Genomic DNA, 26,289 nt, shown 5'->3' with positions numbered 1-26,289 from the left:
CGCTCTTTCCCACTATATTTCAAAGGACATAAAAGCAATACGTTAGCCTCCTTTTCAACTTAATCTTCTCCCAAAGTTGTTAACGCAACTATATCATCACTTACACTTGTACCAAGACAATAATTCTTCACCGTCATGGGATTAGACTACTTGCCAATAGAGCAATAAACAGCATTGGAAGTAACGGTGTGGCTTTCTGCCTATTGAATCGGATGTTTAATCAGTCAAACAAAACACGTGAGCTTAGATATACTGTGGGAAATAGTACAATCAAAAATTATATGTTAAAATTGTCCTTGTGGTTCAGTGGTCAGAGTGTTGGTCCAAGGACTAAAGGGTCTGCGGGTCAAGTCCTGGTCAAGGGCATGGATCTGGGTTGCAGGTTTCATCCCTGTGCCAGTTGGGGCATGTGCAGGATGTGTCTCTCTCCCATTGATATTCTCTCTCTCTCTGTGTGTGTATCTCTCTCTCACTGCTTCTAAAAAGAAACAAAACATGAAAAAAAATTGAATGCAAACAATGTGCTGAAATTCTTGGACTTCTGAGGTGTTGTCTATTGTGAGTTTACAATAAAAATCAGTGCTTTCCCACAGACAGGAATGTACGCTGTGTCCATAGACCCCTAAGCACTGCACTCGGGTGAGAGAAAGTCACAGGGATACGCAGGCAGAGCTATTCCCGTGTGAATCTCCTGGTTGAGGAAGAACCTCACCGATTCTCAAGAATTGTTAAAGATTAGAGTTTCATATCACTCTTGGATCCAGGTTTCAACTTATGTAAGGAAAGTGGCACAAATACATATCACGCAAGTAACTCAAGAAATGATTATGAAATCCTTCATGTAAATACACAGATATTGCAAAACTCTTTGAACTTTGATATCTACCCAGTGACCCCAGTCAACCAGCTTCCTGGTAATTTCACTTAAATCCAGAGCCACACGTGGTAACTGCAGCAGATTTAAACCCCAAACAGCAGCGCTGGACTCTCTGTGCTAACACACCCGGGGAGCCCGCCATGCTGTTACTAGTCACGGTCATCCTCACCCTGTGGGTCTCCTGGGCTCGTGGACAAGGTGAGTTGAAACTGACGGGAATATTTAGCTCCTTCTTAAGTAGGACTTTGCCCTTTTTCATTTGTTTTTGCTTTTAAAAAAAATCCTCACCGAGGGTATTTTTTCCCATTGATCTTTAGAGAAAGAGTGCAAGGGAGGGAGAAAAAAAAGAGAGAGAGAGAGAGAGAGAGAGAGAGAGAGAGAGAGAGGAGAAACACATGGACTGGGTGCCTCTCACACAAGCCCTGACCAGGGCCCTGGATGGAAACTGCCACCAAGACATATGCCCTCGCCGAATCCGGTTTGGCTCAGTGGATAGAGCGTCGGCCTGCGGACTGAAAGTTCCCGGGTTCGATTCCGGTCAAGGGCATGTACCTTCGTTGCGGGTATATCCCCGGTGGGAGATGTGCAGGAGGCAGCTGATCGATGTTTCTCTCTCATCGATGTTTCTAACTCTCTATCTCTCTCCCTTCCTCTCTGTAAAAAATCAATAAAATATATTTTTTAAAAAAAGACATATGCCCTTGACCAGGAGTCCAGCCCACCAGCTAGGGCTATTTGAGGGTAATTTACCAACACTTTGGTCTCTGCATTCATTAGGGACAATCTCTCACAATAAGTCATTGGCAGGAATGATGAAAAGCACCGAGACCGGCTAAATAAAAACCACCTTTGGCCCAATTCATCCGTCCCTGTGCAAACTGGATGTTTTTACTGATTCACAACAGGGAGTGCCAATGTGGGATTATTATTCCAAATTTTAATGATGGCTCCTAACAGTAGGAACAATGTGGCCTCACACTTTGTACAGTCTCAGCTGTTACTATTTTGGACAGAGGCACCGGCCCTGGCAATGTTTTAACAGCACCATTTACTTTCATGGAGATGATGAGAGTAGGGAATTACAATTTGTCAAGGGATGTATGCCCACTGCTTGAAAGCACCCACTAGAAGTTCTTCTATTCTTAATTAATCTAACAAAATTCTCCCAATAGTATTTGGTTTGTCTCTTAGGGAAACGTGTGTTTTTATATACGTATCAGAGCTTTGGACTTCAAGCATTGGTGTTAAGCGTAGATAAGAGTAGGTAAAGCAGAGGCTCAGGGCAGGCTTTGATTTCCAAACTCTCCAATTCTAAGATCAAAACCACATTTTTGTTAATAAAACTTTTAATTTTTTGCTAATCAGTGTTAAATATGTGTATGTGTATGTGTTAATATATGTTTCTCTCACTAATATTCTAATATGTGAATTAGATCACTGGGTAAGAGCACTACCAGTCAACACCTAGTACATGAGATATTGATGTCCGTGTAACAAACGCCCCTGAACATAGGGTCTCAGACAACAGCCCCCTCTGTGTCAGCGTTGGTGGGTCAGGATTTGGGAGCCGCTTAGCTGTCTGGTTCTAGGTCCTCCCTGCTGCTCCCTGGGATGCTGCCCAGGGCGAGTGCAGGAGCCTCCACAGCCGTCCACCTGGGCGTCTCCATCGGCGGCCTGAGGGCAGGAACCCTCCCCAGAGCGATGACCTGAGGGCCCTGGAGGCGCCTCCAGAGCATCGATGACCTGGTCACATGGTCCCCTCAGCCACGTGACCTCTTCAGAAGAGCGCCCCTCAGTCCAGCCTCACTCAAGGGAGGGGCCCGGGGCTCCCTTGTAGGAGGGGATGAATGTGGGAGACATTGAGCACTTTCTAAAGCCCCACCTGTCACACACGCCCCTCAGTCCACAGGGCACTTCATTCCTGGGGGGCGGCCCCTTTTCCAGTGTTTTCTGTCTCTACAATCTCATTGCTGCTCCTTGGAGATCAGTTCATTGGAAAAGGGGCCCGCACTTAAGCTGGATCTTCCATGGGTGACAAATGAAATGATACACATAACAGGTCAATGGCTCAGGGTTCATTCAAGGCCAAGGCCAAATGAATGTGGACAGTCAGGTGCCTTAAAGAGGAGGCCATGACCACCGTGACACAGGCCTCAGTGTGCATGACAATGACAGGGAGAGTGATGATTTATGTAGATAACATTGACCTACAGTGTTGTGTTACTTTCAGGTGTTCACTATAATGATTCCGTGTTTGTATATATTGTGAAATGATCAGGGAACAAGTGTTATTCACATCATCTGAAGATGATAACTTCTCTTGTCCTAGAAAGCCTAATGCAATGAGTGTAATTATGGGCATATGAGGGTATAATTCATCAATGAAACAAGGTATCTCTCATTACATTTTTATTAAGGTAAAACATTATTTATACTGTGTTTTGTTTGTTTCACTTGCTAGTTAAGCCCTGTGACTTTCCAGAAATAAAACATGGGGGCCTACATAGGGAAGAAACGTATAGACCATACTTCCCAGTATCGGTAGGAAAATGGTTTCACTATTACTGTTATGACAACTATGTGACTCCTTCACAAGACAAGTGGGATTACATTACTTGCACACGAGATGGCTGGTCCCCGGAAGTGCCCTGGCGCTGTGAGTGAACCTCTCTGTCCTGTGCCCGTGGCCATAGTCCAGAGTGGAGAGAGCAAACGTGAGCTCCCTAAGCCTGTGGGGAAAGTAGGTGGAGGATGAGTCTCTGAGCAGAAAGACCGATACTGGATTTCTCTGTCATCAAGGGTCTTCATTAACAGCATGAGACATAGAAATAGATTCTACAAGCCTGTCCTTAGCATTTATACATATTTCAGTTGTGGAAACTACAGATAAATACTATTTCATGTTGATTTAAAAACATTTGGTAGCAGCTATAGTCTTTCTTAAGTCATGTGCTCTTTTTGAATGCTTATGGATTCTCATTTAAATGTTGTAAAGATAGTTTTTAATTTGTTATTTTGATCAAATTTTTGTGTTTTTTCTTTTATCATCATCTCATAATTCTCAGGAATATGCATTTTCAATGATTTGGAAAATGGGCATCGTCCACGATATGAACTAAAATATTTGCAGGGCACATCTGTAAAAGTTAATTGCTATCCTGGCTACATGCTTCCAAACAAGCAGACCTCAATGACCTGTACAGAGAATGGCTGGCGCCCTCCTCCCAGGTGCATCCGTGTCGGTAAGAAAACTGGTCTAAGATCCAGTCTGTTTGTGTTTGTCTAAGACTCACCTGTAATGACTGTGGCAAAAGGTTTCTATCAGCTCCTTGTTTTGCCAATGGCCATACTTGGTTTTATTTTTTCAAGTGTGTATGAGTGGAAACGCCCTTTCTTTTCTTTTCTTTTTCTTTTTTTCCTCGCTCTTTTATTCTTTATTGAAAAACATTTTTAAGGTTCATTATAATTAAATGTTCAGACATTTCTATATTATTTGCTCACCCCCAGGAGACCACTAAATGAAAACCACACTTAGACTCTTTCAAAAGCCAAATGTGAATATTGAACTCTGTTGCCCATATTTCAGTGTCCAGATTAAAATTCATAGAAATGAAATGAAAATACAATAGGCAAGAATTTATGTCTGCTAGGGTGTTAGGCCACACATTTTCTGAATGACAGGAAAGGGAAGCTCTGATCGCCTTCCCTGAACTTATCCACACGTATCCACACTATCTATTATTCTGTTACTAATGACTCATATTTCCTCTTGAAGTGATGGCTGCTTTTTGGCATATATGTGGCACATGCTTTGGGGTAGGAAAGGCTATAAAAGAGGCCAGATCTTGCTGGTTTCTGTTCCAGAGAATATGTTGAACATTTCTTTTCCTTCTTCTTCTTCTCCTTCTCCTCCTCCTCCTCCTCCTCCTCCTCCTCCTCCTCCTTCTCCTTCCCCTCCACCTCCCCCTCCCCTCCTCCCCTCCTCCTTTTTATTCTGTTAATATTGCAGAACAGGTTTCCTTTGGGCTTCGTCAGCCTTTGCTATCTTGGCAACAGTTTCCACTAATGCTTATTTTTCAATGGATAAGGCTGGTATGGGAGCCTTTACACAGAAGAGTTTATTCAGGGTCTGGATGCAGAAGGCCTCTTCTAGTCTCTCTAGTGATTGTGTTTAAAGACCTGTTCCCATGTGACTGATTAATCTGAATGTTTCCAGTGCTGGGTGTGCCCTGGGATCTTGGAATTGTTGTTTCCTGGCAGATCTTTCCTCTGGTAGTTGTTCTCTGCCCATTCTCAGGGGGTTCCGCCCTCCACTCCAGGGGGATGTAGTCACCAAAGAATCTAGGATCGCCATGCAGGTTGGTAGAGCTCTCTCCCCCATTCCAGGGCTCTTTCCTCTCTGGTTATGAACATTCAGAGTCTGGCGGTGTCGGCCCCTTTGGGAACAGCGCCTTCGTTTCTCCTGTTCAGTAGGACTGACACATGTGCTTGGGTTTTCCCTTCCTGTGCTGTGATCTGGGAAGTTCCCACCTCCCAGCAAAGCCCTGGTGAGAATGGAGAGCCCATCGGTGACCCTATGTCTCGGGAACCATAGTTAGGCACTGGCTGTGTCCATTTGCCTCACAAGGTCATGTTCATAGGTTTGGCTCCGTTTCCTCATTGTGTCTGTGTGGCTGGCACTCTCTTCTTTGTTCTTTCTGTGTGTTTATCCATTTTAGTGCATAGTTTCAAGGAAGCACCTTTAGACTCAGTACATTCTCTCTAGTGTTTGGTTTCTAGTTGATTCCTGCTCAGATGTTTCTGTTTTCCAGTTGGTTTTCCTTTATCAGCACGAATGGGGTGTAATTGAAAATGGGAATTGCATATGTTTAATGCAGACAGCTTGCTATTTTGATATAAGCACACGTGGTGACATGACCACCAGATGGAGCTGCGTAGCACATCCATCAGCTCACATAGGTACCATTGCTTCCCATGGGGTGAGAACACTTAAGCTCCACCCTCTTAGCAATACTGACACCCAATCAGGCCCAGGAAAGGGCCTGTTGCTAGGAGAGCTCTGGGGGCTTCCAGATTCATGAGGCAAACCGATTTCTAATAATTTCTTACAAGGCATCCGGAGTGTTTAAATCTGGCTTAGTCCTCCCAAATTTTTTAATATCTAGATTTAATATTTTTGGAAACTCATAATCTATTTTCTCCGACACAATGCTTTGGATGACTAGGAATTTACCAGGTTTTCATTAGCAAATGGCCCTTATTTCTTACATTGGAATGTGTGTGAGTCCTTAGGAAACTGTTTCCTGACCATATGCTTACCGTTTCCTTACGCTCTCCTCCTTTTAGAAACATGTTTAAAATCGGAGGCAAAAATTGAGAATGGATTTATTGCTCAGCCTGGATTTACATATCTCTTAAATCAAAAAGTAAAATATAAGTGCAAACAAGATTATGTAACGGAAGATGGTCAGACATCCGGGTCTATTACGTGTCTCCAGAATGGATGGTCAGCTCAACCCAGATGCATTAGTAAGTCATTCATGACCGTGGTGTCTGTTATTTTAATGGCTGTTGAAGGAATGTTTACTTTAACTGATTTCTTTTTTGTGGGGTGGTGGAAGCTGACATAGTTCTATTTGAAAAAGCTAAAAAAGAAATTTGTGAGAAAACATATGTAATTTCTTTTTCTCTTTTACAATGAATTACTGGTAGGGTAGACATGAGCCCATCATTCAGTTCAAGGTTTATCCCCGTAAACCATCCTGCGATTTGCAAACTGCCTACGGGCCTGTGTGGATTCCGCTGTAAGCTCATCCGCTTTGAGCTGAGGTCCTGTCCTGTCTACCTGTTTGCAGGTGATCACACTTTCCTCTCAGAGTCTCTGTTCTTAGACATAAAAGTTAGGTTTGTAAGTGAAATGTGGGCTCACAGGACACAGGTTAGAGGAATGTCACTTGTGTGATTTATGTGTTCGGTGCTGCAGGGGAGCTCCTCTTCTGAGCAGCCACTTCCTCCAGGAAGCCCACAGGGATGCGCAGTGAGTGGAGACTGTGAGATGCTCCTAGACCAGCCGTGGGCAAACTACGGCCCGCGGGCCGGATCCGGCCCGTTTGAAATGAATAAAACTAAAAAAAAAAAAAAAGACCGTACCCTTTTATGTAATGATGTTTACTTTGAATTTATATTAGTTCACACAAACACTCCATCCATGCTTTTGTTCCGGCCCTCCGGTCCAGTTTAAGAACCCATTGTGGCCCTCGAGTCAAAAAGTTTGCCCACCCTTGTCCTAGACACAACCAGCGTCCGCAGCACGGAGGGAGCTCTCTGCTTTATGACCTCGAAGTTTATGAACATTCCCTAGACAGTTCGCTCATTTTGTCTTATTCATCCCAAAGCCACGCAGTGGTAGTTTTCATTCACTTTAAGTGAAGGAGATATTTAAAATGTCCATTTCTATTGTTTTCATTGCTTTCCATTTCCATAGGTAACATGGGAACCAGCCAAAGAAAAAATGATGTTGTATCCATATCAGACTCATTTTATATTAAATTGTGATCAACTATTCATTACAACACTCTTATTAGGAAAACAGGAAATGTGTCTATTATTTTTATTATTATAACCTTAGTTTATTTTTTAACACTTTAAGCTAGCTAGCTACATAGTATATTATAGAATAAGAGGTAAATTATTTAAACTTTTATTAACACCACTCCAATATAGTGTTAGTGAAAATTGAGACCATATTTTAGCACTTAGCTTTCTTATGCTAATTATAAATATAGAACTATCTTTACATTCGACCTCGAAAAGTATAAAAGAATATAGTCATTAAAAATATCTGAAAAAGCTAAATCAGCATGTGAGCTGTAAAAATTAGTATGTGTTAGAGGAGCATTGTATAGAATGTTTAATTGTATAAAATGTTAAATTTACTCTCAGTAGTGAAAAATAACTTTTAGTTGAACCAATTCATTTTTTTCTGGCATATATGTCACAACTGCTAATAACTTTGGTATCTACACTCACAAAATGATATTCTGCTTTGCCAAAAGGAAAAAGTACAATGCATCTATTATGGCCTATTTTATTGCTAACACGGAATAAATGTCTAACGTTAATTGTATTGAGAAAAATGTTCTTAAAATAAAGGTTTTGGTGATTTAAGTGCCGGTAAAACTTCTGTGTAGAAATACATGCTTTTTTTATGAGTAACGATTTTAGGACAGTGATTTATCACTAGTATGCGTAGATTACTTGTGTATGATGCATAATTTATTAGCACATGCTAAGTGATAACGCTTTTTATTCTTGGGATGGAACTTATGAAATTTGATTGTCCATTCAATAATATTAGAAGTGAAATCTTCAATTCTATTATGCATTAGAATCTTGTGGTGTGCCAGTATTTGAGAATGCCAGAGCCAGAAGTGATGGCACGTGGTTTAAGGTCAATGACAGGTTGGAATATGAATGCCAGGATGGATATAAAAACCGAGATGGACACACCGTAGGCTCCATAGTGTGTGGTGACAATGGTTGGTCTGATACACCCACCTGTCAGGGTAAGTACGGATTTTCAGGATCATCGAAATAAACAAAATGTGTGTAAAGCATATCATTGTTTTGTCATTCTAAATGCAACCACTTATATTATGTGAACTTAGATACTCGTGACCCAGGTGATATGTTTTACAACTTCCTGGGCAGTTTTCTCCCGAGTTGGTTCTTGCCACCTCCCAGCTGAGTGTTCATTCCTGCAGGTCCCTAGAGGACTCCCTTACTTCCGGATTGTGGAGAGTTCTGAGGACAGTTACACTAATCTCTTGCATGTCTGCCAGACCACTGAGTATAATTAGGCTGACATGTACTTTTAACGATTTACTAAAAAGTCTATGTTGTTGCTTTTTAGCAATGAATTGTTCTACCCCACCCAGCTATGGCAGTGCCATCCTCACAAGCCAGAAGAAGAACTCATACAAGTCAGGAGAACAAGTGGCTTATAGATGTCCAGAACATTACCAAATGGATGGATCCAATGTTGTAGAGTGCAGGGACGGCATTTGGATAGGAACACCCACATGCAAAGGTATTTTGGTGAATGGCTTCTCCCATCATTAAAAATAGACACAGGTTCTGGTGAGGCCACATGAAGGAAGGTTTATGCCTCAACAGAGTGGAATGGGATGTGCACTCAGTGCTGGGCATTGGGGCCCCAGAGCCCTCAGAGTGTGACCCCGGAAACAGCCGTGTCAGCATCACTGGGGAATCGGTAGAAAGGCAAATGCAAACTCACAGGCTCACTCAGACTCAGCATCAGAAGCTCAGGGGTGTGACCCTGAAACCGTTGTAGCAATTCCCAGCGGGCTCTACGCCCACTTTTGTGGGGAACCGTAGCTTCAGCCTCTTATTACTTTATATCCACCCGAGTCTCCCCAATGAACTGCACAGTGCTCACTGCAGTGCCCTTAAGCACTCACATTATGGGAGTATTTTTAGGAAACTGTACATATATTGTACTCTTAGTTTTCCTCAGTTTCTGTGTGGATATCTTAAGTGATCATCTTCTTTAGCCATGCGATATTCCTCAAAGCATGTCAATACGTGACTTACTCTCTAAGAACCTGGCTACTCTGCTCATTTCCTAAGGGCCTGAAATCCCAATTCAAAATCATGATGTTTGGGATCCACATTTGGCTGCCAAATAATATGTTTATTTTGTGTTTCTTGGGTTTATAAATTCACTTTGATTTTATATCATCTATGATTATTTTACTAAAGTTAAAGAAAATTTTTCAGAAAAACCATCTTTTTTATTTTGAAAAATGTTTTTAAATTTTTATTGAAAATATTGGGCTGCCATTGGTTAATAAATGGTGCTGGTATATTTGGACAGACACAAGCAAAAAAATGTTTTGGGGTAGGAAAGGGTGTAGAAGAGCTGCTAGCCTTTGGTATCTTGGCAACAGTTCCCACTCAAGGCTTGTTTTTAAAGAATAAAGCTGGTGTGGGAGCCTTTACACAGAAGAGGTTATTCAGGGTCTGGATGGAGAAGGCCTCTTCTAGTCTCTCTACTAAGTGATTGGTGTTTAAAGACCTGTTCCCATATGACTGATTAATCTGAATGTTTCCAGTGCTGGGTGTGCCCTGGGATCTTGGAATTTGTTGTTTCCTGGCAGGTCTTTCCTCAGTAGTTGTGCTCTGCCCATTCTCAGGGGGTTCCGCCCTCCACTCCAGGGGGATGTAGTTACCAAAGAATCTAGGATCGCCATGCAGGTTGGTAGAGCTCTCTCCCCCATTCCAGGGCTCTTTCCTCTCTGGTTATGGACAGTCAGAGTCTGGCGGTGTCGGCCTCCTTGGGAACAGCGCCTTCGTTTCTCCTGTTCAGTGGGACTGACACATGTGCTTGGGTTTTCCCTTCCTGGGCTGTGATCTGGGAAGTTCCCACCTCCCAGCAAAGCCCTGGTGAGAATGGAGAGCCCATCAGTAACCCTATGTCTCAGGAACCATAGTTAGGCACTGACTGTGTCCATTTGCCTCACAAGGTCATGTTCATAGATTTGGCTCCGTTTCCTCATTGTGTCTGTGGCTGGCACTCTCTTCATTGTTCTTTCTGTGTGTTTATCCATTTCAGTGCATATTTTCAATGAAACACCGTTTGACTCTGTTCTTTTCTCTAGTGTTTGGTTTCTAGTTGATTCCTGCTCAGATGTTTCTGTTTTTCAGTTGGTTTTTTCTTTATCAGCATGAATGGGGTGTAACTGAAAATGGGAATTGCATATGTTTAATGCGGACAGCTTGCTATTTTGATATAAGCACACGTGGTGACATGACCACCAGATGGAGCTGCGTAGCACATCCATCACCTCACATAGGTGCCAGTGCTTCCCATGGGGTGAGAACACTTAAGCTCCACCCTCTTAGCAATACTGACACCCAATCAGGCACAGGAAGGGGCCTGTAGCTAGGAGAGCTGTGGCAGGCTGCGGACTTGCAGATTCATCAGGCAAACCGATTTTTAATAATTTCTTAGAAGGCATCCTGAGTGTTTTAAATCTGGCTTAGTTCCCCCAAATGTTTCTAACATCTAGAGTTAATGCTTTTGGAAACTCATAACCTATTTTCTCCGACACAATGCTTTGTATGATTAGGAATTTTCCAGGTTTTCATTGACAAATAGCCCTTTTTTCTTACATTGTAATGCTGTGTGAGTCCTTAGGAAACTGTTTCCTGACCATATGCTTACCGTTTCCTTATGCTCTCTTCCTTTTAGAAATATGTTTAAAATCGAAGGCAAATATTGAGAATGGATTTATTGCTGAGTCTGAGTCTACATATCCCTTGAATAAGAAAACAAAATATAAGTGCAAACAAGGTTATGTCACAGAAGATGGTCAGACATCCGGGTCTATTACATGTCTCCAGAATGGATGGTCAGCTCAACCCAGATGCATTAGTAAGTCATTCATGACTGTTGTGTCTATTATTTTACTGGCTGTTGAACAAACCTTTACTTTAACTGATTTCTTTTTCTTGGGGTGTCAGAAGCTGAAGTGGCTCTATTTGAAAAAGCTAAATAAAATGTTTTGAGAAAATATATGCAATTTTTTTTGTCTTTTACAATGAATTACTAGTAGGGTAGACATGAGTTCATCTTTCAGTTCAAAGTTTATCCCCTGTAAATCATCCTGCGATTTGCAAACTGCCTACGGGCCTGTGTGGATTCCGCTGTAAGCTCATCCGTTTTGAGCTGAGATCCTGCCCTGTTTACCTGTTTGCAGGTGATCAGACTTTCCTCTCAGAGTCTCAGTTCCTAGACATAAAAGTTAGGTTTGTAAGTGAAATGTGGGCTCACAGGACACAGGTTAGAGGAATGTCACTTGTGTGATTTATGTGTTCGGTGCTGCAGGGGAGCTCCTCTTCTGAGCAGCCACTTCCTCCAGGAAGCCCACAGGGATGTGCAGTGAGTGGAGACTGTGAGATGCTCCTAGACACAACCAGAGTCCGCGGCAGGGAGAGAGCTCTCTGCTTTATGACCTTGAAATTTATGAACATTTGATCAAAAAGTATAAAAGAATATACATATACTGTATATGATGCATCATTTATTAGCACAAGCTAAGTGATACTTTTTTTATTGGAATGGAACTTATGTAATTAAATTGTCCATTAATAATATTAGAAATGAAATATTTAATTCTACTATGCATTAGAATCTTGTGATATGCCAATATTTGAGAATGTGAGAGCCAAGAGTTAAGGCATGTGGTTAAAGCTCAATGACACGTCAGCCTATGAATGCCAGCCTGGGCAACTAAAGGAGTTCCTTTTTCCTGCTTTTTTCTACACCTGTTATATGGGTTGAAATACTTACCATGATCACTCAGTAGCTATTGCACACTAAAAGCATTTATGGGTATTAAAGGAAAGACTGTTTAAGAAAAACTAAACCGTATGCTACAGAAGGTGGGAAGATTGATTAAAAAAAACAAAAAGATATCAGTTCTTACATTTTTAAAGTATTGTTTTCCATTTCATGGACTCCCTTTAGTGAAAAAGCTGTACCCTTTGCAATTCATTTTTAAAATCAATGTAGATAAATTTTCAATTCTGAGAATCATTAGGAAAAGGAGGATGTTTTATATAAATACATGGATCCTGTATCCAAGGCCTACAGTCTTTCTCAAATACTCATACTCTTGGTATTAGTATGTTTCCTACATAAATACATACATTACCTCTTGAAATCACAAATTGTGTTTTCCTTCAAATGATAACATGATATCATTATAATAGTATATTTTAGTAAAAGCCAGTGATATATCCACAGTTAAAAATACATCAGACTAAAGGTTTCTAACATATATTTAGAGGTTTTGAATGATAGGCAAAAGGATGTGTAAGGAAATCTATTCTTCATGTTATAGTACTTATCCAGGCCAGAACCACACTGATTCAGAGAGTTGTCACATGATACTTCACTGATCCACACACTGATGGTAAAGTTTAGTATTGCCAGAATGATATTTTCTCAGTAGGATTCTATATGATATGGCATTAGAAACACAATGGTCACCTTTATTTTGCTCTAGAACTTTGTGATTTGCCAATATTTGAGAATGCCACAGCCATAATCACTGGAAAACCATTGCTACCCAATGACACGCTGGACTACCAGTGCCTGGATGGCTATGAAAACAGAGATGGAAATGCCCTGGGTTCCATGCTGTGTAGCGAGGACGGCTGGCTCCACTTGCCAACCTGCTTTAGTAAGTATTTTGAATCCATCATTTCCTTTTCCAAGAGCTGAAAAGTCTACATGTATGGAGTCCTCGCTTGAGTGTGGGGATCTAGGGCATTTTGAACCACATGGTGGTTACAAGGTTTAAAATGCAAAAGAGGGACAATACTTCCTGGGCAGCTTTACATGAATAGTTTCCAATAAAAGTACAATTTGTTCTTCAACAGTCAAAATGCTCTTTTTCAGAATCTGCAGACAAGTGTGGGCCTCCTCCAGCGATTAGCAATGGAGACATCACCTCCCTCCTATTGGAAGGGTACCCTCCAGGGTCAAGAGTGGAATACCAATGCCAGGCCTACTATGAACTCCGGGGTCCTAGATATGTAACCTGTAGTTATGCAAAGTGGTCTGAAGTCCCGAGATGCATAGGTAAGTTCTCAAGATTCTTCTGGATCCTGAGACCATGAGGGTGATGTTTATGAGCTGGTGTGTGGTCTACTAGTCATGCAGTCAGAGTGTAGAACTGTGCTCACCAACAGCTCTCCTGCTCAATGTTTCACATTCCGAGACTCGTGTGTAGAGCTGTGAGCTTGGAGAATCCCTATGTGAACAATGATAAAGGTCCTTTAAACAGGAACATTGGGAGAGGCTAATTCTGATACATTAACTGACCGCACAGTTGACCCTACCTGACTCATCCTCTCCTGTGTATGTGTCCTCTTCTGCGGGACATTACAGCAAACCCAGTAAGTCCAGGACCGGAAATCAAAGTTAATATACCCAAGTCAGAATAGTCTAGAACAGTGGTCGGCAAACTCACCAGTCAACAGAGCCAAATATCAACAGTACAATGATTGAAATTTCTTTTGAGAGCCAAATTTTTTAAACTTAAACTATATAAGTAGGTACATTGTTATTAACTTAACTACGGTATGCCTGCGCCGAGTCTCCCGTCGCCAGACCGACCAACACCCCCCACTTCTTCTAACGCCACTTCTTCAAAATAGACTCGCCCAGGCCGAGAACTGACTTCTGTGCATGGGCTATAAAGTGTCAATCACACTGTACATGCGCGCCTGCACATGGTATTTTGTGGAAGAGCCACACTCAAGCGGCCAAAAAGCTGCATGTGGCTCGTGAGCCGCGGTTTGCCGACCACTGGTCTAGAAATAGCTCCAAACTAGGTTATATGGAAAAGAAAGTATTGTATTTCCAAGGTAAGTTCTAAATCTCAAGTTTAGATGATTGCATAGTTGGACAAGTCTAAGATATGTCTCCCAGCACAAGCAAGACTTGTTCCTCCCACAAAGAATAGGAAGCAATGTCCATTTTCTGGGGACATAAAATCAGTTCTGTGACAGAGGTAAGACTTTACTTGAGTCATGGAATTGAAATTTGCTGAGAGCACTTAAGATTATCAAAGGCAACATCCAACATCGTGTAAAAAAATTACATAGACATATGGTGTATTAAAGCAAGGAGGTAAATTTTTGCTTGGATTAGTAAAGTTAAGAAGGAAAGATCAGAAAAAGTGTTTTGACAGGTATGTAGAACCCACATAATATATCCTTTTGGATGTAAAAAGCATCTGCATGTACTGAGGAACATTTGAAAAATTTTTGGATATTAGGCATCATATGTGTTATTCTATGATGTTTCATCATGTAATAGTTAATGGGATGTGTTGGAACAGAACTTTTAGCTATGTCTAAGGCCTTATCAATGTCAGTGATAGCTAAACTAGAATACAAAACACTTGGGTCAAGAGAGATAGGAGTCCATGATATCTTCAAAATTTCATATATGATTAGATAAAGATGTCTTACAAATATATGATGGAATATTACTCAGCCAGAAGATGAAATACTGTCGTTTGTGACATCATGGATAGACCTTGAGAATATCATGCGAAGTGAAATAAGTTTGGCAGACAAATTTGAACTATTGATTTCACTTATATGTGGGATATAAAATTGAAATAAACGGATAAAAAAAAACAGACAAAAACTCATAGGCACAGACAACAATATGGTGATTATCAGAGAGAAGGGGGAGGGGTAGTAGAACGTAAAGAGGGTCAAACATATGGTGATGGAGGATGAATTGACTTCAGGTGGTGGGCACACAAAGCAATATACAGATGCTATTTCATAGAATTGAACATTTGAAGCCCATATGTAATATTATTAATCAACTAGAGGCCAGTGCACAAATTTGTGCACCAGTGCATATAGAGATGTATTTATGCATATATGTCTATGTAGTGGTATTTTGTTAGAAGATGGTTCATTAGAAATTTTGTTATTTTCCATGGTTCTCTTTCCCAATTTTGTGGGCATAAGAGAAAAATATTAGCATTGTTTAACCCAGTGGAAAGTGACTAAACTGGGAGCATTTGTAGCCACTGCCAGTTGAGTGGGAAGTGGACAAGGAAGAACCACGGCCACCATGGAGCAGGCTCCCATGTCCTCTGGACAGGAAGTCACCTTGTGGATGCCCCACATCGCAGAGACAGAGAGCCAAGGCCCTGGGGTCACACTGCCGGGTCCACACTCATCGTCCACCTGATGAGCGCTGTGACCTTGGACAGGTGTGCCTGACCTTCCGTCCCCTCAGCTTCCTGGTGTGTGAGGAGGAGCAGCTGCCCGCTGAGGAGCTGTGAGGGCCCACGGACCTGGGTGGAGAACAGGACTCGGCCCACATTGATGATGTACATGAGCTCTTTCCATTACTTCATCCTCTAAGCTAGTCATTGGGTTGAGGGTTTATTTGTTTATAAAAGGAAAGATTACTAATTGTTTTCATTATTTCTTCTACTTTCAGATCCATGTGTAATTTCAGAAGAAATCATGAATGAAAAGAACATACAGTTAAAAAGGAAAGATGACAAACGCTATTATGTAAAAACAGGGGATATCATTGAATTTATGTGCAAATCGGGACGCAAGGCGGTGACGTCAGAGGAGTCATTTCAAGCCATGTGTCGGGAAGGGGCAGTGGAGTTCCCCAGATGTGAATGAGGAAGCCCTGTGGCCCCAAATATGTGGCCAGTCCCACCTACTGCTCTTCCTGCCTGAAAGCTTGCCAGTCTTCTGGCATTTCCTGCTCTTTCCTGTGGAAGATATTTGTCTAATACTTAGTTTTATGTTCTTTTTTTTAAAGCATCAGATGCATGTGTAGTATCAGAAGAAATCATGAGAATACATAACATACAGTTAAGATGGTTAGATGCGAGAAAAGATTATTTTACAACGGAAGATTATATTGAATTTGTGTGTCAACCTAGCTGTAGTGAAGTGCCACCACCATCTGCACTCCAAGTACAATGTCAAGAAGGAGAACTGGAGTATCCCACTTATGAACAAGATGATAGTAATATGCCAGGCATACCATCAGATGGTGATGATGATGATGATGATGATGATGATGATGACGACGATGACAATGAATAAAAAATTCATTCAATTCACTCAGAATTTCTTATTTTGAATCCAATTCTTCTCAATTTACTTTTCTGATTTGGTTTAACTCATTTTTATTCATTAGTCAGAATTTGTGTTCAATACTATGTGGAAGATGTCATTGTAATCTGAGACCAACCAACAGATCACTTCTATATGCATCTCAAATATGACAAACCAAAATGCTACGTGGGGGCATTTTGAGACTCTTATTTCACAGGAAAGGGGGAAAAATGCATGTCAACATCTTCACCTTAAAATTACTTCACAAACATGTGAAAAGCAAACTATGTCATATCCATGTTGGCAATAGATGGTAGAGGTTATTACTTAGTTTTTCTTATCTATCCGTAGCTCACTATACCCCTAAAATGATGAAATAAAACATTGTCTACATATTCATCTAGCAAACAAGTCATAAAGAGGTATTAGATTCTAATCAGGGGCATAGCTATTGTAACATGGACATGAAAGCTGATAAAAATAAAATATCGAGTATAAACACAACACATTCACCTAGTGTGCTGGGAAAAGTGAGCCACCATTCACAGAACAAAACTAGCAGGAAGCATAATGAAACACCTACTATAACTACAGTTCAATCTATAATAATAAAAGCTTAATATGCTAATTAGAATATACGTCCTTCTGGATGACCCTCTGGATGGAACCCGGGTCCCAGATGCCAGAGGGAAGCTGGTGCTGGGAGCCAGAGGAAGGAAGGCCTACTTTTGCATGAATTTCATGAATTGGGCCTCTAGTCTATATATATAAAGAAGTAATATGAAAATGAGGTCGAGACTCCATAACGGTCATGACCAGCTCAGGAGGAGGGGCTGGGTGTGGCCCTGAACCTGAGAGAACACACGCAGGTGCAGCCCAGAGCCTGAGAGATCAACACAGAGGGTGGCCTGCTGTGAGCCTCTGTGGTGCGGGTAGGGACAGGCCCCCAGTGGACGGATGGACACACACACACACACACACACACACACTCACACTCACACACACATGGGGCGCCAGCTCATAACTGGGTTTTCTCTTTATTCAATTTTACTTCTCCTTCTTTCTTATTGGCTTGTCATTGTAATTTAATATCAGTAATTACTATTGATGGATGTACTCATGCCATTTGCCAATTGCTTCGAATTTGGCCCATGGACTCTATAGAATCCTCTGCATTCTTTTACATTAGTCTATGCTTTTAGCATTGCATTTTACACAATTTGTTGGTGGTTAGATCTCGCTTTTTAGTGGTTGGTCTAGGATTTATAATATCCTTTTTTGGCCATCAAATTGTAGTTGATTGTTAATGAGAACTGAGGGGTCTTGCAAGCCTCTCTGGGCTTTGATATTTACTGAGTGATCCATGAATTTCACCTCCGGCAGTTTACCCCGACCATCTGCCCACATCATCATGAAAGAGTTCTTTATACTCCTCAGCATGTATTCTTACTTTTCATATGTGTTGAATTTAAATTAAGATATTCTTGTGGATCAAAGGTGATATATGTTAAAGATAGAGGAATAGGAGCATACAAGAATTGAACCCAATGACCACACCTATTAGATCTAAATGGAACTGTAGTTATGGTAGGTGTTTAACTGTGCTTCCTGCCAGTCTTTGTTCTGTAAACATTGGCTCACTTTTCACACCACACTGGGTGAATGCGTTCTACGTGTTTATACTCGGTATTTTATTTTTATCAGCTTTTACGCCCGTGTTACAATAGCTATGCCCCTGATTAGAATCTAATAACTCTTTATGACCAGTTTGAATTATTGTATGTGCTAGATGGATAGTAGATGTTGCATTTCATCATTTAGGGGGTATAGTGAGCCATGGATAGATAAGCAAACCTAAGTAATAACCTCTACCATCTACTGCCAACATGAGTGTGACACAGTTTGGTTTTGACATGTTTGTGGAGTAATTTTAAGGTGAAGATGGAGACAAGCATTTTTTATTTTCTTCCTCTGAAATTAGTCTCAAAACGCCCCCACAGCTGTGGAGAAGCTTTGAGAAAGTTGGGAGGGTGGTGGGGGAAGCAGGGAGGGGAGAGATGGCATCTACTTTCTGGCCAGAGACGTGTCATGAACAGAACACAGAGCGTGTTGTTGGTTTGTCACAGTTTAATGAGATGCTTATGAGAAGTGGTCCGTTGGTCTCAGATTACAATGACATCTCCCACATGGCATTTAACAGGAATTGTGATTAATGAATAAAAGTGAGTTACACCCAACTAGAAAAATAAATTGAGAAGGATTAGATTAATATTAAAAATTCTGAATGAAGGCACATATTTTAATGTGAAAACTGCCACATAGCTCTCATTTTATACACAAGTGGGAAACTCCATTTTTCCTTCTCGACATTGTGCTCGGAATGCAGATGCTGGTGACACTCTACGATAGGGAGGTCGACACACAAATTCAACATAATCATTTGTTCCAGAATAAATTTTTTTCGCATCTGACCATTTCAACTGTATGTTATGTTCTTTCATGATTTCTTCTGATATTACACATGCATCTGAATGTTTAAAGAAAGGAACATAAAACTTTAGGCAGTATACAAATATTTTCCACAGAACTTTACACTTTTATGTAGAATATTCTACACAGATCCAGGAATTTATTCTCAAACCCTTTTCCAAAACAATTCATTGAAAATTTATCACGTTGGTATAACTCATTTTAAACTATCGATGACGTAAAAATGAGGTACTCTGTGGAATGTGTGGTTATTGCAGGTTATAATCAACATTCACAATGTCACCTATGCTATGAAGGACTTTCATTAAAGAATCCTTGAAGGGGGTGGTGGAGGTGGATGAGGATGGAGGGGGCATAAGTGGTAAAGGGGGAAAATAAATTAAAATAAAGAAAAATGATAGTTTCTTGCAGTGGATGCTCAAGAATTTTTCAGACTTTATGCGCTCAGACATGACTATTTGGTAGTCAGCAGAATAGGTGATAGTCCATGCAAGTTCTGTTGTAAACAGCAAACATGGCATTCATTACACGGATTTCCCAGAGTCCACGAGGATATTAAAGGACTTACCTAAGCATTTGGGTGGCTCAGACCACTGTCCATCGTGGCATGTTATTCTCCTGTTTCCCTCAAGTTGATAGTAGGCCTGGCATTGATACTCCACTGAAGACCCGGGAGCGTAGAATGGTGATGGGAATGTGGTAATGTCTCCATTGTCAATAGAAGGTGGGGGCCCACATTTTTCTTTGGACTCTAAGAGACAAAAACCATCTGACAGAACACCAAGGAACGTACAAATCCTGCACAATATGTAATAAGAGGACATGTGAGGGTCTGAGGAGAGAAAAGATTTGTTGGAGAAATTCTAATAATCTAAAGTGAGAATCACAATGTTGCAGCCCTTCCATTGGTGCTACAGTGAGACTCACATAAGCCAGAAAGAAATACACGAGCCGAAACCGGTTTGGCTCATTGGATAGAGCGTCGGCCTGTGGACTGAAAGGTCCCAGGTTCGATTCTGGTCAAGGGCATGTACCTGGGTTGCGGGCATATCCCCAGTAGGAGATGTGCACGAGGTGGCTGATCTATGTTTCTCTCTCATCGATGTTTCTAACTCTCTATGTCTCTCCCTTCCTCTCTGTAAAAATCAATAAAATATATTTTTTAAAAAAAGAAATACACGAGCTTTGCCCCGTTGTGGTGAAAATATGGGCAGACACATAGTTCACGGTCACAGAGGGTCCTTGTCCTCTCATTCAACCTACCACAGGTTCCCTTGGGACTCTACGTATTTAATCTTTATTTTCTTTTTAAATTTTTAAAATCGAGTTTTAGATAGATAGATAGATAGATGGAGAGAGAGAGAGAGAGAGAGAGAGAGAGAGAGAGAGAGAGAGAGATTGGCTGCCTCATCATGCCTCCTACTGGGGATTAAGTCCACAACCCCAGCATGTGCCCTGACTGGGATCCAACCCGTGACCTTTAGGTACATAAGATGACACTCAAGCAAATGAGCCACACCAGCCAGGGCTACAGCTATTTCTTTCTTTTTCTTTTTCTAAATATATTTTTATTGATTTCAGAGAGGAAGGGAGAGAAAGAGAGAGAGAGAGAGAGAGAGAGAGAGAGAGAGAGAGAGAGAAACATCAATGATGAGAGAGAATCATTGATTGGCTGCCTCCTTGAACGCCCCCTACTGGGAATCGAGCCCGCAACCCAGGCATATGCCCTTGACTGGAATCAAAGCCAGGACCCTTCCGTCTGCAGGCTGGTGCTCTATCCACTGAGCAACACCAGCCAGGGCCACAGCGATTTCTTTATGAAATGAAGAAGGAGACAGAATCCCAGAGGACAGCGTTCTACTAACTGTTGCGGCTGCATGTAGGAGGCGTGGACCAGCCGCGTTCTGCACACGTGATGACTTCCTGGTCATTGGCGAGGCTGTAGCCCTTGTCACAGATGATCTGTACGGTGTCCCCTTCCTGGTGCGTTCGCCCTGAAGATGTGGAACGCCCATTTTCCACCCAGGGGAAGAAGCACTGTCCTGCAAGCCAAGGATGACTAAGATGAATCCTGCATCAGGTCAGAAATCAAGTGCAAAAAGCACTTCCTTAAAAATCAGTTCATGCCAGTGAACATATGAGTGTGTGCTATCCGTCAATCATGACTTCTATGCAAAGCACATTTTGACGTTTGTGACTGGTTTTTCTCATTCCATTGACGCAATCGCATCTTAGGCTTCCATCTCCTGGGCTCGCCTCCGCCCTTTTTCTCTCTCCTAGTTGTTCTCCTCGCGTCTCTGCCCTCATTGAGAGAGGAAGACAGGTGTGACTCACAAGCATGTGACTAAGAAAAGCCAGGCAAAGGAAGGAAACTCGTAAAAATGCTCCTTGAATATCCGAAGGGACAGCATATGGTGGACAGAGGTTACCTGTCAAAAATGAACTCCTCCGAGAAACATCTGTGTTCTTACAATGACCAAGTGAGCGCGTTTAAATTAAATATTAGCAGTTGAAATGGCCGAGCATTGGTATTTGAAACGAAAAAAAATGTAGATGTTTCATCAAGTTTGTATCTTATTTTTTGCTGAGTTGATTTCTGAAGAGTGACATATCTTACCTTCACTGGCTCCACCACCCCTGACACGGTAATTGTTCAGATTCTGTGATCCCTCCTGCAGGCCCTCTCCCCGCCCCCTTCACTGAGTCCACCGAGTAATTCATCGGGGAATGGGGGTTGGGGGGCATTTACTCACTGATACACCTCGGAGCTGGCGACCATCCTCCCTCCGTGCAGTTTATCTGAGTCCAGAGTGACTGGAAGGGAGACACAAAGCTGTGATCACAGGAGTAGTAGAAGTATTTCCCTGTGGCGACCGGGAAGGTGGGCTTATATCTGTTTTCCTCATATATGTTTCCATGTTTTATTTCTGGGAAATCACAAGTTCTTCCTGAAGGAAAAAAATGTAGGATCCGGGATGAACGAACAATTCTCCTTTATCACCACCCATTACAACTTAATGACCTGTTGTAAGTTAATCACCTCTTCAAAGGCCTTATCTCCACACAGTTACATGCTGAGGTCTAGGTGTTTGAACTTCAATCCAACCCGTGCCAACTAAATACACAGAGGTGTTTGCGTCCACACAAAAGGTTTGGCCCCTAAGTGGGATCCTTTCCCCTGACAAACACTGGTGCAACTCCAATTACAGAGCGTTTAAAAGTGGACTGGTAGCCATCTTTAAAAAAATATATGTTTGTATTGATTTTAGAGAGCAGAAAGGGGAGGGAGAAAGAGATAGAAACATCAATAATGAGAGAGAATCATGGATCAGCTGCCTCCTGCACGCCCCACACTGGGGATCGAGGCCGCAACCCAGGCCTGTGCCCTGAGCAGGAATCAAGCTGTGACCTCCTGTTCATGGGACGCTGCTCAGTCAACCGGCCAGCTACTCAATATATATATATTTTTTGACTGATTTTTTAGAGAAAGATGAAAGGGGAGGGATATTTAGAGAGAAACATTGATATGGGCCATTGAGCCCCAAACCCGGGCATGTGCCCTGACCGGGAATCGAACCTGCAAACTTTCAGTGCACGGGATGATGCCCAATGAACAGAGCCACACCAGGGCTCAAGGGTGACTTTTAGAAAGAGCTCCTTAATGAAGAACATTGTCCAACTGGGTAGGCAGCTTTGCTGTGTGATTGTTATGGTGGTGGCCAGGGAAGGAAGTTGCCCAAATGTAAACTGACCCAACAGACACAAGTTGGCATGCAGCAAGTCATGTAAATGAATTCCTCTTGTAAACTAAGGAAAAGCAATGATTGCAAGTAGCAGAAGAAGTATTCTAAGGCACGCTGCTAGAGTCTCATTTGCAGGAACTCAGGAATAAGAGAATTTGATTTTAGGAAAATAAGGGATGTTAAATGATAGAATAGTGAAGATACAATATCCAGAAGGATGGTAAAGGGAGGAGGAAATGTCATTGTGAAAATAAAATCTTAAAGATTATAAGTGCAATGAATGCTATTAGAACTAATGTACAAAATAAATTGCTTTTTAATTAAAGATAAGTTAAGGTGACTACCAATTATATTTGTTTTAAGATGCAATTGTTTAATACATAGGGTTGCATTGACACATAATAGAGACCACATATTATTCTAAAGAATGCACATCAGTGCACAATAGAGAGAATGCTATGAAATACATTAATTTATTTACTCAACACTTAACAGTGAACTCAGAAATCTAATAAAATTTATTGACATTTCATTGGAAATAAAAATGTATTTTACGTTTCGTTGAAACAGATATTTCTTTTTACCTGATGCTAATCTTATTGCAATACTAAGTCGATTGCAATGTTAATTACTTTTATAGGCTTTTTAAGGTTTAATTGAAATACAGTAAATGGCACAGACTCGACATGGCTGATTTCACGCGTTTTCACAACGCAATCTATAAAACAGTCACCACACATACAATTGTGACAATTGCCATAGTTCCCAAATGTGTATGAACACATTCAAATATTCCCGTAATCGGCATTGGGAGCCCTTTTGCTGTGGAACTCAGGGAGTAAAATTCAACATAATTGGTTGTATTTTCCTAAAAAAGTCATTATTCTCTGTTATGATCTCCCAATACAGACGATTCATTAAAAAAACAACAACCACAGACCCACAAAAGTAGATGTAACATGAAGTCCCAGGTAAGAGCACACGGCCTGGCCAGCTCTGTTTTCCACTCACCTTGTCCATGAGCCCAGGAGACCCACAGGGTGAGGATGACCTGGACTAGTAACTGCATGGCGGGCTCCCCCTGTGTGTTAGCACAGAGAGTCCAGCGCTGCTGTGTGTGGTTTTAACTCAGCTTCATGAGCCTTTACCAAGTGTGGCTCTGAATTTAAGTGACAGTACCGGGAAGCTGGTTCACTGAGGTCACTCGGTAGATATCAAAGTTTAAAGGCTTTTGCAATATCTGTAAATTTGCATGAATTTCACAATCATCTCCTGAGTTACTTCCTTGACATGGACTTGGACAGCGTTTCTTAGGGACCGTAATGGACTGGCTCCAAAAGTGATACAAAACTCGAATCTTTAAATGCTTCCTAAGGATGGGTGAGGTTCTTTCTCAACCAGGAGATTCACGTGGAAATAACTCCGACTGCATGTCCCTGTGACGGTCTCTCATCCTCTCGTTGCTCTCACCTGACTGTTGACCACGGATGATACATTTTTAATGTGATGGAGGTGATGTCGCCATTGCTAATCCCTGGAGGAGGCCCACACTTGTCTGAAGATTCTGAAAAAGAGCATTTTAAATGTTGAAGAGCAAATTGTAGTTTTGTTGAAAACTATTTCTATAAAGCTGCATAAGAAGTATTATCCTTATATTGCATTTTAACCCTTGTGTGTTAAACATGCCTTCCATCCCCACACTCAAGCAAGGACTCCATACATGTAGACTTTTCAATTCTTGGAAAAGGAAAAGCTGGAATCAAAAGACTTACTAAAACAGGTTGGCAAGTGGGACCAGCCGTCCTCACCACACACCATGGAACCCTTTTTGCTTCCATCTCTGTTTTCATAGCCATCCAGGCATTGGTAGTCCAACATGTCATTGGGTCGAAATGGTTTTCCAGTGATTATGGCTGTGGCATTCCCAAATATTGGCATGTCACAATGTTCTAAAGCAAAATAAAGGTGACCATTGTGTTTCTAATGCCATATCATGTAGAATCCAACTAAGAAAATCTCATCCTGGCAATACTAAGCTTTACCATCAGTGTGTGGATAAGTGATGTATCATCTGACAACTCTGATTCAGTGTGGTTCTGGCCTGGAAGAGTTATATAACATGAAGGATAGATTTCCTTACACATCCTTTTCTCCTACCATTCAATACCTCTAAATACAGGCTAGGAACCTTTGGTCTGACCCATTTTTAACTGTGATATGTCACTGGCTGTTACTAAATTACACTACTATCATGATATGATGCTATCATTTGAAGGACAACACCATTTGTGAATGTAAGAGGCAATGTATGTATTTACATAGCAGAAATACTAACACTAAGAGTGTGAGTCTTAGAGAAAGACTGTAGTCCTTGGATATATGACCCATGTGTTTATATAAAACACCCTCCTTTCCCTAATGATTCCCAGAACTGAAAGTTTATCCACACTGATTTTAAAAAGGAATTGCAAAGGGTACAGCTTTTTCACTAAAAGGAGTCTATGAAATGGAAAAAAATATTTAAAAATGTAAGAACTGATATCTCTTTGTGTGCTTTTTAAGTCAATTTGCCTACTTTCTATTGCATATAGTTTATTTTCCCTTGAAAACAGTCTTATTTTTTTTAATATCTATAAATGTTCTTAGTCTGAGTGAGTTAATAGTAAGTATTACAACCCGTGTACCGGGTGTAGGGAAAGCAGGATAAATGGGCTCCTTTAGGTGCTCAGGCTGTTGTTTTGCACAGGGCTCAGTAGATTCCTGAATTCCCAGTTCAAGTCAATGATCACTGCTTTGATACACACATGTAAGAACATTCCAATGAAAGATCAGCTGTATTATATCCTGATGTATAATACCATGTCCATAACAATTATTCTCTCATTTCTAAATGCCCACAGAACGACTTATTGAAACCTGTGTACTTAACATGTAAAAGCCAGATATGACTGCATATGAGAATCTTCATTTATAACCTCATAGCATGAATACATGCAATCATAGGTGAAGTGGTTGACATTGGGCAAGCAGTGTATTTATTTTTAATTTAAATGACATTTTCAATGCATCTTCAGTGAACACATACAGTATGTGATCTTAATCTGTTTCATTTAACAGTATTTCACAATATTCATGCCTGATTGCTCACTGTCACTGACTGCAATAAATTAACGACCTACTCGTTATCAAAAATTTAAAACTTTGCACACACATTTGGAACAGGAAACGAAGTTGGCCTTTGTTTTAAAGCCAAGAAGACTTGGCACATTCACCTTGAAAGTTGACACGTTAAACTTTCCACAGCGATACATCTGGTTTTAGAAAATCACAAATGGACTGGACATCAGGGAGGTTCACTTACTGATGCAGCTGGGAGGCGAGGACCAGCCATGCTCCGTACAGGTCACTGTGCTCTGTGGGTCTGAGAGACTGTAGCCGGGATCGCAATCAATTTTGATAGACTGTCCCTGTAAC

The 26,289-nt window shown here is 41.3% G+C and overlaps 3 protein-coding genes across 4 annotated transcripts in view; 1 reads left to right on the top strand and 2 right to left on the bottom strand.

Moving 5' to 3' along the window:
• The first annotated feature begins 5,282 nt into the window (after positions 1-5,282).
• LOC111823696 (complement factor H-related protein 4-like) lies at positions 5,283-16,270 on the top strand. Its single transcript, XM_023746068.1, has 8 exons — positions 5,283-5,424; positions 6,224-6,406; positions 8,266-8,442; positions 8,790-8,966; positions 11,151-11,333; positions 12,970-13,146; positions 13,365-13,547; positions 15,942-16,270. Exons 1-8 carry the CDS (start codon positions 5,283-5,285, stop codon positions 16,136-16,138), a joined length of 1,419 nt encoding a protein of 472 aa, XP_023601836.1. The 3' UTR covers positions 16,139-16,270.
• A 2,424-nt stretch (positions 16,271-18,694) lies between these two features.
• On the bottom strand, positions 18,695-23,958 carry LOC102441075 (complement factor H-related protein 2-like). The gene is made up of 5 exons (XM_006104957.3): positions 23,827-23,958; positions 21,826-22,020; positions 20,938-21,114; positions 19,641-19,823; positions 18,695-19,109 (listed from the first exon to the last, which is right to left on the bottom strand). The coding sequence occupies exons 1-5, from the start codon at positions 23,882-23,884 to the stop codon at positions 18,913-18,915; spliced, it is 810 nt and encodes a 269-aa protein (XP_006105019.1). The 5' UTR covers positions 23,885-23,958; the 3' UTR covers positions 18,695-18,912.
• The window catches only part of LOC106694348 (complement factor H-related protein 4-like), a 10,786-nt gene continuing 7,664 nt past the window's right edge, over positions 23,168-26,289 (bottom strand). Inside the window, exons 4-6 of one of the 2 annotated variants that reach the window (XM_023746076.1) lie at positions 26,177-26,282; positions 24,624-24,764; positions 23,168-24,379 (exon numbers count right to left, since the gene is read on the bottom strand). In XM_023746076.1, coding sequence (XP_023601844.1) covers positions 24,282-24,379; positions 24,624-24,764; positions 26,177-26,282 — 345 coding nt within the window. In that variant the 3' untranslated portion in view covers positions 23,168-24,281. Of the gene's footprint in view, positions 24,380-24,587; positions 24,765-26,176; positions 26,283-26,289 lie in introns of both variants that reach the window. The other variant, XM_023746075.1, reaches the window with a different exon arrangement.

The sequence above is a fragment of the Myotis lucifugus genome, unplaced genomic scaffold, assembly GCF_000147115.1.
Source record: "Myotis lucifugus unplaced genomic scaffold, Myoluc2.0 scaffold_625, whole genome shotgun sequence".
Classification (NCBI taxonomy): Eukaryota; Metazoa; Chordata; class Mammalia; order Chiroptera; family Vespertilionidae; genus Myotis; species Myotis lucifugus.
The sequence above is the reverse complement of the archived record's forward strand: the minus strand, read 5'-3'. Positions and strand labels throughout refer to the sequence as shown.

Bases quoted from the DNA above. Each gene is read 5' to 3' on its own strand.
- LOC111823696 (XM_023746068.1), top strand. From the start codon at position 5,283: ATGAACATTCAGAGTCTGGCGGTGTCGGCCCCTTTGGGAACAGCGCCT. The intron at 6,407-8,265 runs GTAAGTCATTCA...ATTATGCATTAG, and splicing joins AGCTCAACCCAGATGCATTA to AATCTTGTGGTGTGCCAGTA. The intron at 8,967-11,150 runs GTATTTTGGTGA...TCTTCCTTTTAG, and splicing joins AGGAACACCCACATGCAAAG to AAATATGTTTAAAATCGAAG.
- LOC102441075 (XM_006104957.3), bottom strand. From the start codon at position 23,884: ATGCAGTTACTAGTCCAGGTCATCCTCACCCTGTGGGTCTCCTGGGCT. The intron at 21,115-21,825 runs GTGAGTAAATGC...CTTGGCTTGCAG, and splicing joins GCCAGCTCCGAGGTGTATCA to GACAGTGCTTCTTCCCCTGG. The intron at 19,110-19,640 runs GTAAGTCCTTTA...TTAAACATTCAG, and splicing joins TGAGCCACCCAAATGCTTAG to ATGCATGTGTAATATCAGAA.